The sequence below is a fragment of the Sceloporus undulatus genome, chromosome 1, assembly GCF_019175285.1.
Source record: "Sceloporus undulatus isolate JIND9_A2432 ecotype Alabama chromosome 1, SceUnd_v1.1, whole genome shotgun sequence".
Classification (NCBI taxonomy): domain Eukaryota; kingdom Metazoa; phylum Chordata; class Lepidosauria; order Squamata; family Phrynosomatidae; genus Sceloporus; species Sceloporus undulatus.
This window is the reverse complement of record NC_056522.1, coordinates 67,480,988-67,497,002: the sequence shown is the minus strand read 5'-3', so window position 1 is coordinate 67,497,002 and position 16,015 is coordinate 67,480,988. Positions and strand designations below refer to the sequence as shown.

The 16,015-nt window shown below is 40.7% G+C and overlaps 1 protein-coding gene across 1 annotated transcript in view; it reads left to right on the top strand.

Annotated features, from left to right (window-relative positions):
* The window catches only part of MTR (5-methyltetrahydrofolate-homocysteine methyltransferase), a 113,719-nt gene that overhangs the window by 37,264 nt on the left and 60,440 nt on the right, over positions 1 to 16,015 (top strand). The window contains exons 9-13 of the mRNA XM_042474173.1: positions 1,000 to 1,100; positions 3,322 to 3,383; positions 7,237 to 7,304; positions 13,958 to 14,037; positions 15,299 to 15,411. Of these exons, the coding sequence (XP_042330107.1) occupies positions 1,000 to 1,100; positions 3,322 to 3,383; positions 7,237 to 7,304; positions 13,958 to 14,037; positions 15,299 to 15,411 (424 nt within the window). The remainder of the gene's footprint in view (positions 1 to 999; positions 1,101 to 3,321; positions 3,384 to 7,236; positions 7,305 to 13,957; positions 14,038 to 15,298; positions 15,412 to 16,015) is intronic.

Sequence of the window (16,015 nt, the reverse complement as noted above, 5' to 3'; positions counted from 1 at the left end):
GCTAGGTAATTGCTTTTGGTCGCCTCCCCACCATGCATTTACCGTCGCACAAACACATCACTGGCAACTGCCTAACGTAGATGCCATCCGATTGGATGGCCACCTGTTTGATTGGCCAAATAGTTGCACCTGCGATCCTCCAACAGTACAGGGCATCAGAGCATTGGTGTACCCATTAAAACACTGGCAAAACACAATCATGCCTTCCCTTACATACCCCTCCATCACCCATGCCCACTCTTGGACTGTCTGATTTGTATATGTTGTGTATGCCTGGAGTAGAGATGGTTAAGAGGTCGTACAATAGCCCTGTTTAAGTATTTGAAGGGGTATCATATTGAGGATGGAGCAAGCTTGTCTTCTGCTGCTTCAAAGAATAGGACCGGGAACAATGGATGCAAGCTACAGGAAACGAGATTCCACCTAAACATTAGGAGGAATGTCCTCACAGTAAGAACTGTTCAACACTGGAACACACACTCTTGAGAGTAATGGAGTCTCCTCCTTCAGAGGTCTTTAAACAGAGGATAGAGGGTCATGTGTTAGGGATGCTTTGATTGTGAGATCCTGAATGACAGGGTGTTGGACTGGATGGCCCTTGTGGTCTCTTCCAACTCTATGATGATTCTATGATTCTACAGTACTTATATCTATTGGTGATGTCACACTTTCACTTTTTTGCATTGCTGCCCCAACCGCTTAGGTACACCAGCTCCATTCTTTTTAGGGGTGTATTTTCCGCCTTTAGGTCAGACTGTCACTGCTTCTTTTTGCTCTCTTTTGAATCCCTGGATGACAGTTTTAATCTGGTTTCTACCTGCTTTGGAGGTGTGTGTTATTGAAACACCCTGCCTTCAAAGCAGGTGGAAACTGCTTTACTTGGCCTGTTTTTTCCACCCCATATGTCAGCACTCTAATACTCATATTTTCATTAAGTCCTTTTTGGTTTCTGTTAAAATGAACACCAAAAATATTCTTATTTGTGTTATGTCTTTCTAGCATTGGATTAAATTGTGCTTTGGGAGCAGTGGAAATGAGGCCTTTCATTGAAGCTATTGGGAAATGTACATCTGCCTACATCATTTGTTATCCTAATGCAGGTAATCTAGTTCTAAAAGAACTTAACTTTTCTGTATCAGTACAAATAATATGCATTGCCTACCACAACATATACTGTACATTTAAATCTTTTTTTTGTATGCATTCTATTGTTTATGATCAATTTAAACACTATGCTAACAATGCTATACAAAAACATCATGTCAAATTTGGGCCCTTGATTATGACACCATAGATGTCCAGAATTCTCTGGAAGAAGAGTGGGCTTACTCTTTTGGCTTGTCCTGTTACCTTTTTTACATCTTAGCTCAACTGATTTTGAATGGAAAGGGCCCCATTTTGGCTATATGACAATTAAAAATTTCTAGGCTATACAACAGTAGTGAAACTGATTGTATCTTCATATATGGGACAGGGTTGGGCTAATGGCCCTTGTGATTCCTTCCAACTCTCTGATTCTGTGGTGACCACATTATTTATATTATCTCTGTATTTATTTATTTATCTGATTTCTATCCCACCCTTCTCCTTGGAGGGACTGAAAGTGGCTCATAAATAACAATTCTAAAAACATATTACAATAAAACAGTTAAAATTATCATCGGCAGTTTGGGAGAAACGAACACCCTGTGACTCCCCCTTCTCCCAGAAGAAAAGCACTGACTCCCCATGCCATATCTCCCCCTGCCCATTGTTGTGATGGCTGCTCCCTGGGTTACTTCCCCTCCTATGCCGTCCTTGTAGCACCTATTTGGCTGTTTTAGGATCACAGCCTGTAGCAGTCCTCCAGATGAGGCTAGCAACAGCAAGCAAACAGGTAGGCAGTAGATGTTACAAACCCTGTCGTATGGTGATGGAGTGGACTGGTTGTTCCTCTCATGTGCTGGCTCTGCTCAGTCCTAGCAGGCACCTAGCTTTTATGTCCTTGTTGAGAGGTAGGTGGTCCTTGCTGGCTGTTTCACACTAATTAGCTAGATGCTTAGAGCTTGGATTCTGGTTTCTCACAGGCATCAGTCCTTCAGCTGAGTCCAACAGCAAGCAAGTAGCAAGAAATTACAACCTCTGTCCTAGGGTGGTGGAATGGCCTGGTTTTTCCTCTCATGTGCTGGCTCCCCTCTATGGGAATGTGTTCATGCAATATATGGTAATAAATTTGAGTTCTTAGAGGTCTTTGTAATTCTCACAAATTAGTCCAACACCTATGCAATGCTTTGCATAGAATATTCTAGAGCTAGGCGGCTTTTAGTGCTGATCTTGCTCAGAATACAGTGGACCCTCCACATTCGATGGGAAAGTGGAAAAGCTGAAATAAAAAAAATCCACAATGTTTTTAACCTGTTCACCTCTCTAGGAATCTCTAGGTCTTCCAGAGCAACTCTTTCTCAAAGAAGTTGACCATAGTCCATAGAGGACCTAGAGAAATGTTTTCTCTAGTAAGCTCTATGTCCTCCAGCACAATCCTATGGTCAATTTTTAGCAGAAATTCTCTGGAAGACCTAGAGATTTTGAGAGAGAACATATTAATCCACAAATAAAGCCGCAAAAATCAAAGCTTCAATGTGGAGGGCTGATAGTTTACTATAGTCATGTGATGATTTACGGTATATTGTCCAAGAAAGTATCTTTTTTCAGCTTTCCTATAAAGTTAGTATGCTTGAAATGTGAAATAGTAAAATGGATATATACTGTAAATGACTACATATTAACACACACACCCATCTCTGTTAAGATTTTTCCTGCGGAAGAAGCTGTCCAGCTTGTGAATGAATCTGTTGATAGCACTGAAACTGATACTTAAATACTGTAGCAGTTGTTTTTGTACTGCAGGGTGTTAATGTTTTGGTTGAGGTTTTACTGAAAAAAGACATTTATTTTTAGAAGGAGGCAAATAAAACTGGATAATATAGCAAAGCAAATATTTTACAGTTAAATCAGGAGATTGGGAGAACATATTTAAGAAAAGACCAAGTAATTTTCATTTATTATCCATGGAGCACTTACTAATTAACTCTAGTGAAATAACATTGCTGCAATGATGCTATTATATTGTTCTAAAACAAATAATTGCTCTAGAAAGTGCTTAAGGACTATTGAATATCTTTCTTGAAATAAAAAGTGCTTGCTGAGACTTATGTGTATGGAAACTTTGCTGTGTGTTGTATGTATGAAATTATTTGCTCTGTTGAATTGAAATCGAAAATGTAAATTAATGTCTTTTTATCTATATATTATGGCTGAGTTAAACACATAATATTCCTTTAGGTCTTCCTAACACTTTTGGTGGTTATGATGAAACACCTGAAGTGACTGCCAAGCACCTTAAGGTATGGCATATTTCCTGTATCATATTGGTCCCATTGTGGAAAAAAATAATAATTTATTTACATCTGAATTTGTGGAAAGATTGTATTTTGTCTTAGGTTCTTAAAAGTCCAGTTTAGACTTCAGTTAATATCTGCTTATCTGAAACTTGTGGGACTTATATGGAAGTAAGCATGCATTGTTTATTATGTACAGCATGACCCCCGTATTTGCAGGACCAATACCTGCAGTTTCACTTATGTTAAAAAATGGTCTCTCTAGGCAAGTGGACTCTGTGGTCACCTTCAAACAAAAGTTAATCATAGAGTCAAGCTGAAGGATCTCTAGATACCTAGAAAGAACACCTCTTTAGGCATCTAGAGGTCCTCCAGTGCTATTCTATGGTCACCTTCTGCCAGAAATTCAGGGTTTGCTTTCATTTTCACTGCCTGTGATAAATCTGGGAACGTACCGTCTGTGGATAAAAGGGTTGTATTGTACATTGTAATCATGTACGTTCCTGCCCAGAGGTAAATCCTGTAGAATTTACTGGGATTTTCTCCCAGATAACTCTGTATAGGATTGTAACTTATTTTTCTGTGACAAGAATGTAGCTGCTTCAGAAACCCAAAATAATAAGTGCTGATCACAGGAAAGTTGTGGAAAAAGTGTGTGTGTAATGATAGATGTTTTAATCTTGCTTTAAATGTTTTCATTGTTTAATCTTGTTTTAACCTGTGAATCTAGTGAATTTTTAATAATGCATTTTTAAACTTGGTGTAAGCTGCTTTGAGTCCTAAACTGGGGGAAAGGCAGGATAGAAATAAATAAATAAATAAATTTTTATGAATAGGTGACATGCTACTCAGAAGGAAGTCATTTTAGAGATGCCCCATGTGAACCAGTTAACTGACTTAAAACAGTATCATGTGGCATGGCTCTGGGGTTGCTTAGCAGACAGGGCTCCCTAAGTGATATAAAGTAGGGAAATACTTGTGTGAAAAATACATTTATTTATTTATCTTGGCAGATGAGAAATTTGGCCTTTCAATATTGGTAGGAGGGGATGGCATTTTAGTAATTGGGCTTCCAGCCTAAAGCATTTGGCTACTTTGGGTAAGACAGAAGGAAGAGAGGCCTTCAGGGCGAGTTTAATGTAAGTGCCTGTTTTAAATACACATTTTAAAAATGTGATTAATTTTAAAGGTAAGAGTTATTTTGAAATACAGTTGCTCAGGCAGCTTCAACCACCTTCATCTTAGCTAGTGGTTATCATTTGAGGATTCTACAGAGGCCTTGGTAGTCTTCTCTTATAATCATAGAGTTGGAAGAGACCGCAAGGGCCATTCATTCCAACTCCCTGCCATGTAGGAACTCACAATCAAAGCACCCCTGACAAGTGGCCATCCAGCCGCTGTTTAAAGATTTCCAAAGAAGGAGACTTCTCCTCCACACTCTGAGGTAGAGTTCCACTGTCAAACAACTCTTACTGTCAGGAAGTTTCTCCTAATGTTTAGGTGGAACCTCTTTTCCTATAGCTTGCATCCATTGCTCCGGATCCTAGTCTCTGGAGCAGCAGAAAACAAGCTAGCACCGTCCTCAATATAACATCCTTTCAAATATTTAAACAGGTCTGTCATATCACCTCTTTACCATCTCTTCTCCAGGCTAAACATACCCATCTCACGAAGTGTCTTCTCATAGGGCATCATTTCCAGACTTTTCATTATTTTATTTGGCCTCTTCTGAACATGCTTCAGCTTGTCAGCATCCAATTAGATGTCTCATGGTTACAAAAAACTTCTTTTGTTGTTTTGGAAATGCACAGACAAACAAAAGAATGATAAAGAAGAATTGTTTTTTTTTAAATGAAAAGCCAGAGCTGATTCATAATAACTTTAACAGAGTTCTTAGCAATGCAAACTAAAGAGAGGGGGAAAAGAACATGGAACGGTCTGTGCTTCAGCTGAAGCTATCTAAAATGATGCTCACCTTTTGTTCCACAGTGTCTCATTGTGACCAACAGTGCCCCCCCCAGTCTTTATTGAAACAAAGGTCTGCCTCAACCATTACCAGAATAAACACTGCTCTCCAGACCCTACAAACTGACAAAATAGTGAAGAGCCATCTCCTTTCTCTGTGTTTCTTGGAGAGATGTGTTTCAAGTTTCAAAATGTCTGTTTTGGCTGAGTTCACTGCAGTCTTATTTCTATGTGTAATAAATTAAAATTCCTATTTTTTTAAACCTCCTTCCACTATTCAAAGACATCTGAAAGCCAAATGTATTTCAAGAATCATTGTAGTAAGTAAATAGGCATTACACTGTATGACCTTTGCAATAGTAGTGATTTCCAGCTTAACTGAAAATGGTGATGAATGTGCTCATAGCAAAGTATCCATATTGAATCATTTTTTTATTTTTTATTTTTTATTACAACATAGCTACAAACAACCAACTATACAACTATCTATCTTCATAAACAATTGACACTTTTCAAGATAATAAATAAACAAGTATACTTCCTACGTATAACATTCATCTTGTATGTTTATTACTGCCCTCTACATTGTTTCCTTATAGATTTAATATTCCTAGATAACTTCAGTATATTTGTCTCTTTGTTAATTTACACCTCCCTATCTTTTTCATAGTTACAGTACAGTGGACCCTCGTTATATGCTGGGGTTTGGTTCCAAGATCCCCCGTGTATAACAAAATCCGTGTATGCTCAAGTCCCATTAAATATAATGACTTATCAAAATGGTGTCCTTTATAAAATATGGAAAATCTAAGTTTGATATTTGAAATTTATACTTTTTTGGAACATTTTCAAACCGTGGATGCTTGAATCTGTGTATAAAAAATCCCTGTATAAGAAGGGCCGACTGTACTTGTTTATAAATTTACATTTCAGTCTATGATATTTTATATCTCTATCCAGCGTTTACTACAAAAAGTTTTTAATGCCTCCCATTTCTTTTCGATTTTTTCCTCTTCCTTTCCATGAATAATGCTTGTTAGCCTGTCCATTTCCATCATGTCATAAATTTTTAACAACTACTCGTCGATGGAATCTCATTTGATTTCCAATACTGTGCCAGAAGCAACCTTTAAGCTATTATTATTATTATTATTAAACTTTTTTTCTATAGCGCTGTAATTATACACAGCGCTGTACAAAGTCGGTAAAATTAGGAGTAAATAAAAGCCTGCCCAAGGCGTACATTCTAAGATAATAACAATTAAAAGAGGAATAGATAAAATTACCATATAGAAAGGAAAAAACAGATTAAAAACATCAAATATCAAACAAATCACATCAAATATTGTCAGACAGCCAGATAACAATCACAAAGCTATTGTCATATAGAGAATTTTGTGCCAACGAAGGACTTCAGTTTTCTTTGGGATCTTATTTGTCATATTTAAAAGATAGATTTTAGGAATTTGTTCAAAGTTTGTCCCAAGGATTTTAGTTATTGATAGGTGAATTTGATTCCAGTATTTCTTTATCCTTGGGCATTCCCACCAAACATGAAACCAGGTTCCTTTTGCTTTCAAAGATTTCCAGCACTGATTACTCTTTCCTTTATGGATTTTTGCAATCTCTGCGGGAGTCAGGTGCCACTGGAATTCCATTTTTTTGAAGTTTTCATGGAAATTTTGACAATCTGTAAATGTTAATGTTTTTTCCCCTGGCATTCTGCCAGCTTTCCAAATCATTTATTCTGCCAAAGTCTTTCATAGAATAATAGAGCTGGAAGAATGTGACATGCTAGGAGGTTTTTTTTTTGTTTTTTTGTTTCTTCAATTATAACTAATTAAATTCTTCTCCCCCTAACTGGTATCTGAAAAGTGATTTTTCTCTTTTGCAGACTTTTGCATTAGATGGTTTGGTGAATATCGTTGGTGGCTGCTGTGGGACTACTCCAGCACACATACGGTAACTTCATCTATATGTTAATGGAAACTTCAGCTATTTGTATGGATGGACAACCAAAGAGGCTATTAGGGTATATTACAGGTATTTTTGGGGGATGGGCAGGTTGGTATTGGCCACAGAGCTCCTGTAGGTATTATAGATAAGCATGCATACCGGCACACATTTTTCATCAAAGAGTCTGATCAGAGGTGGCAAGGATGTCCATAGGCAGGCAGAAAAAAATAGACCTTCTGATGACCCCATGTGGGTGGAGCTAACCCTAGAAGGCCAGTCTTGTCCTGCCTATCACTCCAATAGGATGTGTTTACTGATGCTGTGCATCATCTTCTCTATAGCTGTTCCAGTCCTTTTCCTTCTCTTGTTTCTCTTGCTGCCTTGGAAACATGAAGATAGATTTAATACGGCAAGGGGTCCCAGGATTGGGGAAAGGTCTCGACTTTGCCAACGATGCTCCCTCTCCTCCAAACATGCCCCCCTTTCATGGTGGGAAACACAGGTGATTTCTGCAAACAACTTTACAGCATGGGGGCCACAGGAACAGATGGCAAGGGGTATCCCCTCTATGTCTGTGTTTCTCCATATCACCTCTGCCCAGCTTATTTAGGTCCAGGGGTCAGGAAGGCAGCTGGCTAGAAGATGTGGAAACTTACCTTCTGAACATCTCTGCTCAGCACGTTTCAGGTTGGGGTTAGGGAGCCAGGCCAGCCAGAAGCCATGGGAAAGAGTTTCTCTGCAGCACCTCTGCCCAGCCCAAAACAGGGTCAGGGTCAGAGAGGCAAGACAGCCAGAAGACACTAAAGGCTAAAGGGTGAGTACCAGGGGCCCCCTTTATGTAGCCAGCAAGGAACCTTTGCCCTTGCTCAGAGAAGTCATTGCCAAGAGGCCTCTACTATTGCCACTGCAGGCACTATGCCTAACAAACTTTGGAACCCTGCCAGGAGGGCAGATGGCGGGGGATAGACTCTTGGTCTCCCCCTTCCTTCCCATCTCTGGACCCAGTGGCACCTAGGATCCTGTCGGGTGTGGAAGAGCCTATTACAGCCTGGGAAACACATGGTGGTGTTGCCAAGGCTCCTCCCACAGTCCCTCTGAATTCTTATAATGAGATGATGTGGAAGGAGGTGAAGGACTCCTCCTCTGGTATGTACAGCTGTCACCTTGGTGTCATGGTTGTAAAGGAAGTAGACAGGGCCCAGTAGGGGCTGAGGCAGCCAACTCTAAAATGGTCTTCTTTGGCTGCCACAGAACATTCCACTAGTAAAGCAGAAAATGGCTTCATGCCCTCACCAGAGGGAGCATGGCCTCTTCCACCCACTTCTCTGAAAGAGCACATGGGTACAAATCCTCCTGCGTTCCCTCCTCAAAATGGCGGAAGGAGAAAAATTATGGGAAGGACAGGGAGAGAGTTCCCTTCTCCCCCAATGGTGGCTGAACCAAACTGTGGCACTCTTGAGGAAAGCAGTTAGGGCCCCTGGCCTTTCCATCAAAGATGATCCCTTCTCAGGATCTAGATAGATCTCAGGGAAATGGCAAGGCCTGTCCCACAACAGCCCTCTCTGTGCCCTTCCCAACTAACCTATGCAAATAGGAAGGGAGCTGAGGACCAAGCCAGCCTCTGTAATTCAGCCAAATTACTATAAAGCCTGCCTGAGACTGAAAGGTTTAAGCTTCTAAACCCCATCTTGAAGTTTCAAAGATAAACAAAACAAGATGTCCTGTTAATATCAGGGCTATGCTACAGGCCATAGGCACCTATCTACCCATGGTTCTGCATGTCCTTCAGTCACTGTTAACTCAGGAACAGTTTCCTCACTGCGTGGAAGAAGGTACTGCCCAGGCAGCCTGCAAATTAAGGAGGAGAAAGCCCCCACAGCAGCAGGGGGCTCAGATTTACAAGGGGTACTGGTTAACCTTTTCCAGTTATTTTATTATTGTTAGCCCATGAGGTTGGAGTCTGCACTATATTTCTTCTTCCTCACGGTTGCCCTGTGTTTGCTCATCCCCCCCCTCTCTCATTTTTACCAGGGCAGAGGAGATGCCTGGAAACTAATTAAATAGGGGAGGGGGCTAGTCATAAAAGTTGCATGGCTTTTCTTCATTCCTCAGAGGCCTCCATTCCTGCCTCCATTATAGTCAGAGACTCTTTGTCTTAGCTGGGACAGCCTAAAACACAGAATGAGCACATGGTTGCAACCATGTCACCTATACCAAAGAGTGCAGGTGCATCAATACCTCTAGCCAGGGATTAGCGTGTATCACTGCCAGCCAGTGTGGTGTAGTGGTTTGAGCACTGGACGATGACTTTGGAGATCAGGGTTCGACTCTCCGCTTGGAAACCCACTTGGGCAAGACATTCGTTCTCAGTCTCAGAAGGCAAAGGCAAAGCCATTCTTAACAAACCCATTCAGAACAAATATAGCAGAGACCACCAGAATGGCCACATGGAAACAACTATACGCACTTGTTAGGCATTGCTAGCTTGATTCGGCTGAGGCTGCTGTTAACAGCAGGGTCTTGCAGCAGGTGCTCAAGCCTATGTCACTGAGGGGCCAGCACCACCCTCCTGTTCGGGAAAGCTGCCAAGACTGCTGATAATGACTCAAAACAGCCTAGCAGAGCTTTAAACAAAAACTAAAGGTCTTTACAAATGCAAGAAATAAAGTACAGTATCCAAGTACCAGTTCAATGTCCAATACAGAAGGGTCAAACAATTGAGGGATCCAGGGTCCAGAAAGGCAGGTTTAGCAAGGAAATTCCACGTTCCAGAGGGTCCAGGTCAATCAGTAGTTCAAGAGGCAAGGTTTCAGGCCACCAAGTCCAAGGGAATGAGAGAAACATCCTTTCAGCAGGAAAACCAGATAATCTCTGACAAAGGAGCTCAGTGACCTGCACCTGTTTATATTACCTAGTTCCTAATCACAGGTGCTTCCTGATTGCTCAGTGCTTCTCATAAAGCCTCCTGGACGGGTGAAGGCATGCCCTTTCAGACCTTTGCTGGCTAAAGGTAGGTATTTCATTGTCTTGCTCATCTGTATCTTCTGTGTCTGGAATCTCTGCTGGTGGAAGGCTGGGTTGTTGAGTTTCCTGACACAGAACAGGCTCTGCTTGAGCTGCCAGAGCAGAGCTAGGACCCAGCTCAGCTTCAGGTTTCCTCTCCACCTGGGGCTCAAACTCAGCCTCCTCAGCTTCTGAATCCTCAGCTGTTTAGGTTGGCTTTCGTAAATCCCAAGCTATAGGATGTGGGGATCTTATCTAGTAGGAAAAGGGACATTTGTTCTTACCTGTGATATGTCAATTTCCAGTAGATAAGAGCCTCACATCCTGGCCACCCTAAGTGGTGCTGGTGTAGGGATGGTTCATAATACACATAGTCCTGTCCTATGAGGAGCAAGCTAGATTGCTCACTGGCTGTCTCTATTGCTGCCTAGTTCTGTATAGTTTGATATGCAAATAAATTGCACATGTTTTTTCTGGAGCATTTGGCTGTTGAGTGAGTGGTCTTCTAAGGTTAGCTCAACCCATGTGGGAGTCACCAGAAGGACTCTTTTTTTCTGCCTGCCTATTGGAGTGAGTGGAAGCAGCATAACCCAAACTACAGGTCAGGATGTGGGGCTCTTATCTACTGGAAATGGACATATCACAGGTAAGAGCCAATGTCCCTTTTCAGTTCTTTGTATTTTAGGCTTAGCAGCTTTTAGTCATGATTCAAAGAACTTTTAATAATAATAATAATAATAAAATTTTATTTATATACCGCCCTTCTAAAAATCAGGGCGGTGAACAACAAGAAAAACAATACATTACAGAAAATCCAATAAAATACATTAAAAGCAGTTCAATAAAAATAATAAAAATGACATATCGGCAAAACAGTGCTGACAAGGCTGACAAGGGGGGGGGGAGAGTTACTGGTCAGGGTAAGCTTGTTCAAATAAATGGGTTTTTAACCCCTTCCTGAATTGGGCTAGGGAGGTGGCTGAGCGGAGCTCGAAGGGCAGCGCGTTCCAGAGGTTGGGGGCTGAGATGGAAAAAGCCCTCCTAGAGGTGGAATTATATTTCGCCTCTGGAACACTTAATAATAGCTGCCCTGAAGATCGAAGTGCGCGGGGCGGATTGTACGGAGAGAGGCGGTCCTCCAGGTACCCTGGGCCCAAGCCATTTAGGGCTTTATAGGTAATTACCAACACCTTGTATTTCGCCCGGAAGCGAATAGGCAGCCAATGTAAGTCTTTAAGGACTGGTGTTATATGACTGGCCAGTTTTGTGCCAGTTATAGAAAATGTTAATTGAGCATTGCATGAGAGCACTATTTAAATAAGTTAAATAATTTATTTACCTAGAGCTATTTTCATGAAATGTTTTTCAGCAACCTATAGAAAGTTAATTGGAAATCTCTCTTTCTTTGATGACAGGAGCATAGCCATTTCTCCCTTGTAATAAAAACGGATAGGCTGGAGTTTATGAGAGAATAGAAAGATGACATTTGGTGTGGGTGTGTGTGCCAAGGGGGAGGGGGGGAGAAATTGAAAGGTGATAGGATGATACCCCTGAAAGAAAAGTGGTTATAGTTTTTTGTGGGTTTTTCGGGCGAAGTGGCCATGTTCTAGCAGAGTTTCTTCCTGACGTTTCACCAGCATCTGTGGCTGGCATTCTCTGAAGATGCCAGCCACAGATGCTGGCAAAACGTCAGGAAGAAACTCTGCTAGAACATAGCCACTTAGCCCGAAAAACCCACAAAAAACTATGGATGCCGCCCATGAAAGCCTTTGACTTCACAAAAGTGGCTATGCTGTAATGATAGTTTCATTATATGCCTTGAGAATTTATTGATATATAGAGTGGCATTACAACTTAAGAGATGAAAAAGTACAGCACAGGCAACATGATGGCTATTTATTGGATCAACCACTCCATGTTACTATGTTGATGGAAAACTTGAATAAATGAACAAAACATCAATACTAAGAAACTATACAGAACTATCAGCATGCTCTGATGAAAACTATATCTTAATAAAAACCAAAGGAGGCAACCTCCCCAAAGGTAGCCCACAGAGGACTGAGTATGCTTAATGGTACTACAATCCCTGGCATCCTGAGTTGGAAAAAAAAGAACATTCAGAAGGGAGAAGGCAAAACAGGGTACTTGTGTTCTGTAAACCTTCTTAGCTTACTTTACCTTAGTATCCACAGACAATTTTTAGACTTCTCTATGCCTCTGCCACACACGCAAGCAGAATCCTCTACATCCCACCCTGCATGTTAAGGAGGCTCCCACCAACCCTTGTGTTTTAACCTGGGTCAGGTAGAGAGAAATAGTTGTGAACTTTGTTATGTTAGAATCCAAGCCCATGAAGATAAAATAAGGTACAAAAATGGCTGTAGAAAATAACTAGTTGAGACAAACACTTATAGTTTTGTAGTGTTGTAACTTCTTTTCTCCCTGGTAAGAGCCATATTATATCCAGATTAGTTACCATGGGGAGCCCATTTTAATCATATGAATAGGTTACATAACATCTGAGATTTGAAATATTACTACATTATGTAAAAGATGTACTTCTATCTGTTGTTTGGCTGGTACTGTACTCAAAGACTAGTTTATTCTGTACTGTTTTCACTCAAGGGGGGCAGTGGTGTAGTGGTAAATTTGAAGTTCAAGCCCTTGCTAGAACAGTCTGTATAGCAGCACCCCACAAACATTCAAAAAGTGCATGTGGCTTTATTGATCTAAAACATTTTGTTATGCAAATTCAGAATCCCTTATCTGAAGTGCTTGGGACCAGAAATATTTAGGATTTTGGTTTTCCCCCCCTGATTTTGGAATATTTGTATATACGTTATGAGCTGTTTTGGAGATGGATCCCAAATTTAATCATGAAATTCATTTATGTTTTATATATACCTTATACACATATCCTAAAAGTAATTATATATAATATTTTTAAATAATTTTGTGTATTAAACAAAGCTTGTGTACATTGAACTATCAGAAAACAAGGGTGTTATCTCAGCCACACAAAAGTTTTTAATTTTGGATTTTCAGATAAGGGAGGGTCCACCTGTAGCAATCATCTTTACCAAGATCAGGTCTTTTGTAAAGCCATACCCTAAAATTTTGGATTATGACAGGATGATTCATAGAAACATACCATTAATGAGACTTGGGGGTGAGGCAGAGGTGTCCTGAACCTTCACACTGTGACACCTGGCTTTGCCACTGCAGTGTGATTGATATATATATGCAATTTAAAAGTAGATGGCACTTGTGACAGGGTTTTTTTAATATTTTTATGCACATAGACATAAACTTAAATGTCAGTTAAGGATAGTAAGATAAGTATCAACATTATTAGCCAAGTTATAAATTATAAATTCTCAAAGTAATCAAATATATCTGACTTACATTTACTAGTGACAGGTTTGATTTCTGCAGTTGAAGAAGGCAGAGCTTGAAAGGTTTTATTTCTTTATTAAACTTTGGTTATTCCTCATAATTGAACACACACCCCAGCCTTCTTCTATGAGTTCCTTACTGGAAGAGTGGGAGAACATTATAGTTTTTAAAAAACCTGAAACCAAATACGTTCATCTTAATTCCTTCTTGTAAAGCTCTTTGCCCTCATTGTCTATGTTACTTGTTTTGTAACACAGTGAGCTTGCTGAAGCAGTAAAAGGATGCAACCCTCGCATACCTGCCTCCTCTTTCTCAGAGGGCTACATGTTGCTATCAGGTGAGAGAAATTGATGTGTATTCAGACATCTTGTCTGGCATTCATTTGAATGTACTTGGCATTCCTCATCCCAGCTTCTTTACTCCCCCTGGGGCCATCAGATGCAAGGGCAAAGTGAAATACTACAATAACCTCCTGGATGTAGAGTATACTTTACTGTTACTTGTTTGTAAAGTGAATTCAGAAATACTCCTCCATCCTAAGGCTTCAACCTTACACTGTAAGTGCTCCTGCTCATCAGTAAGGAAGTACTGGAGAGTAGGATCATTCTAGAGAGCCAGCATGGTATAGTGGCTTGAACGCTAGACTATGACTGGAGATCAGGATTCAAATCCCCCCTCATTCATGGAAATCCACTGGGTACCCTTGGGCAAGTCTCATTCTCTCAGCCTCAGAGGAAGGCAAAAGCAAATCTTGCCAAGAAAACGCTATGATAGGTTTGCCTTGGGTTTGCCATAAGTCAGAAATGACTTGAAGGTTCCCAACAACAAAGGCCATTCTGTTAGTCGCATAAATTTAAATAAGGATATCTCTTTCTAAAACAAAAAGGTGTCCACCATAGCTCTCTAGACTTGTGTACTACTTTACAGTGGGCTGGGCAACTGTGCATGGAATGCAGGTTGATTCTCCGCATACTACACTGACACATCCCAGTGCACCCCAAGTGCCATCAAGTATTTTGGCAAAACACTCACAGAAAAAGGGAATTTCAGGAGCAGGGGCTGGTACTGGGAGATCTGTAAAAAAGTAAGCTGCTGTGTCAGTGCCTATTTTAGGGTGGAAAATGCTCCCCATGGCTCTCATTGCAAATACTTGTTTTCTTCTTTAGCTACTCTCAAAATGGCAACAGGAAGAGGCACGCTTTTTTTTTTCTGTCATTTTTAGAGTGGCCGCAGAAGAAAGTGGAGTATTTGGGGTAGTCTGGGGTTCTGGAGTGCTTGTGGGAGATGGTTTGGGGTAGTTTTGCATGTTTTCATGTGTTGGGAGGGGGTATCTATGTGGTTTCCAGGCAAAAATAGCCTTAAAAATTGTTTTTTTTTTTTAATTGGGTAGATTGGAGGGCTTTGGGGGACTGGTGGGGGAGACTTCAGGGGCTGCAAAAGTAGCCACATGCAGCCTGAGGGGCCACAGGCAGCCTGAGGGCATACTTTGCTCACTCCTGATGTACAGGAACTCTTGAGTAGAATGATATATGCTGTGTACTCATATACTACTACTATCTTGTTTTCCTTACATGATGCATCTAAAACTTTATTTCAAGGTCTGGAACCATTCAGGATTGGGCAGTACACCAATTTTGTTAACATTGGGGAACGCTGCAATGTTGCGGGATCAAGAAGGTTTGCCAAACTCATCATGGCAGGCAAATATGAAGTAAGCCTTTAGTTTACTTTAACCTGCTAGACTGGCTTTAACGTACTACATTTCTTATAGTATAACCCATCCATTTAAGATCTTGTGTATATAGTTTCTAGTAGATAATCAGGTGGTAACATTCCTGTTGACTGAAGTGGAGCCTCTTGGCATAACATAAACAACTTATAATAAGTCATGAATCCTCTTCTCTAGTTGAAATGAGGGAATCGAAGCTGGAATCCTCATGGAATACTGTAGCTATACTGGTGTAGGTGGTAGTGGAAGGGAAGCAAAAGGCTATGGGTGCTGTAGCTGGGAAGAAATTAGAAACTGGAGAAATAAGTTGCTCAAGCCTGGTAGATTTGACTGCCTTCCCTCACTGCTGTTGATTTGACCCTGAAGAAGGTGCAACTGCTAGCATAGTACAAGTACAGCAGGATTCCAATCTTGGCATTCAAACAGGTTTGCATGTCTTATTAGTAATAAACATTAAAATAGTCAAACCAGGACAGCAGTTATGGCATGAACCCTTCAGGTTTGCTTGGACTGGTACAAGAGAGGAATAGAACCATGATTCCTGAGTACTTGCATCCAGATGCATAGAATTTGGATGAAGTAACAG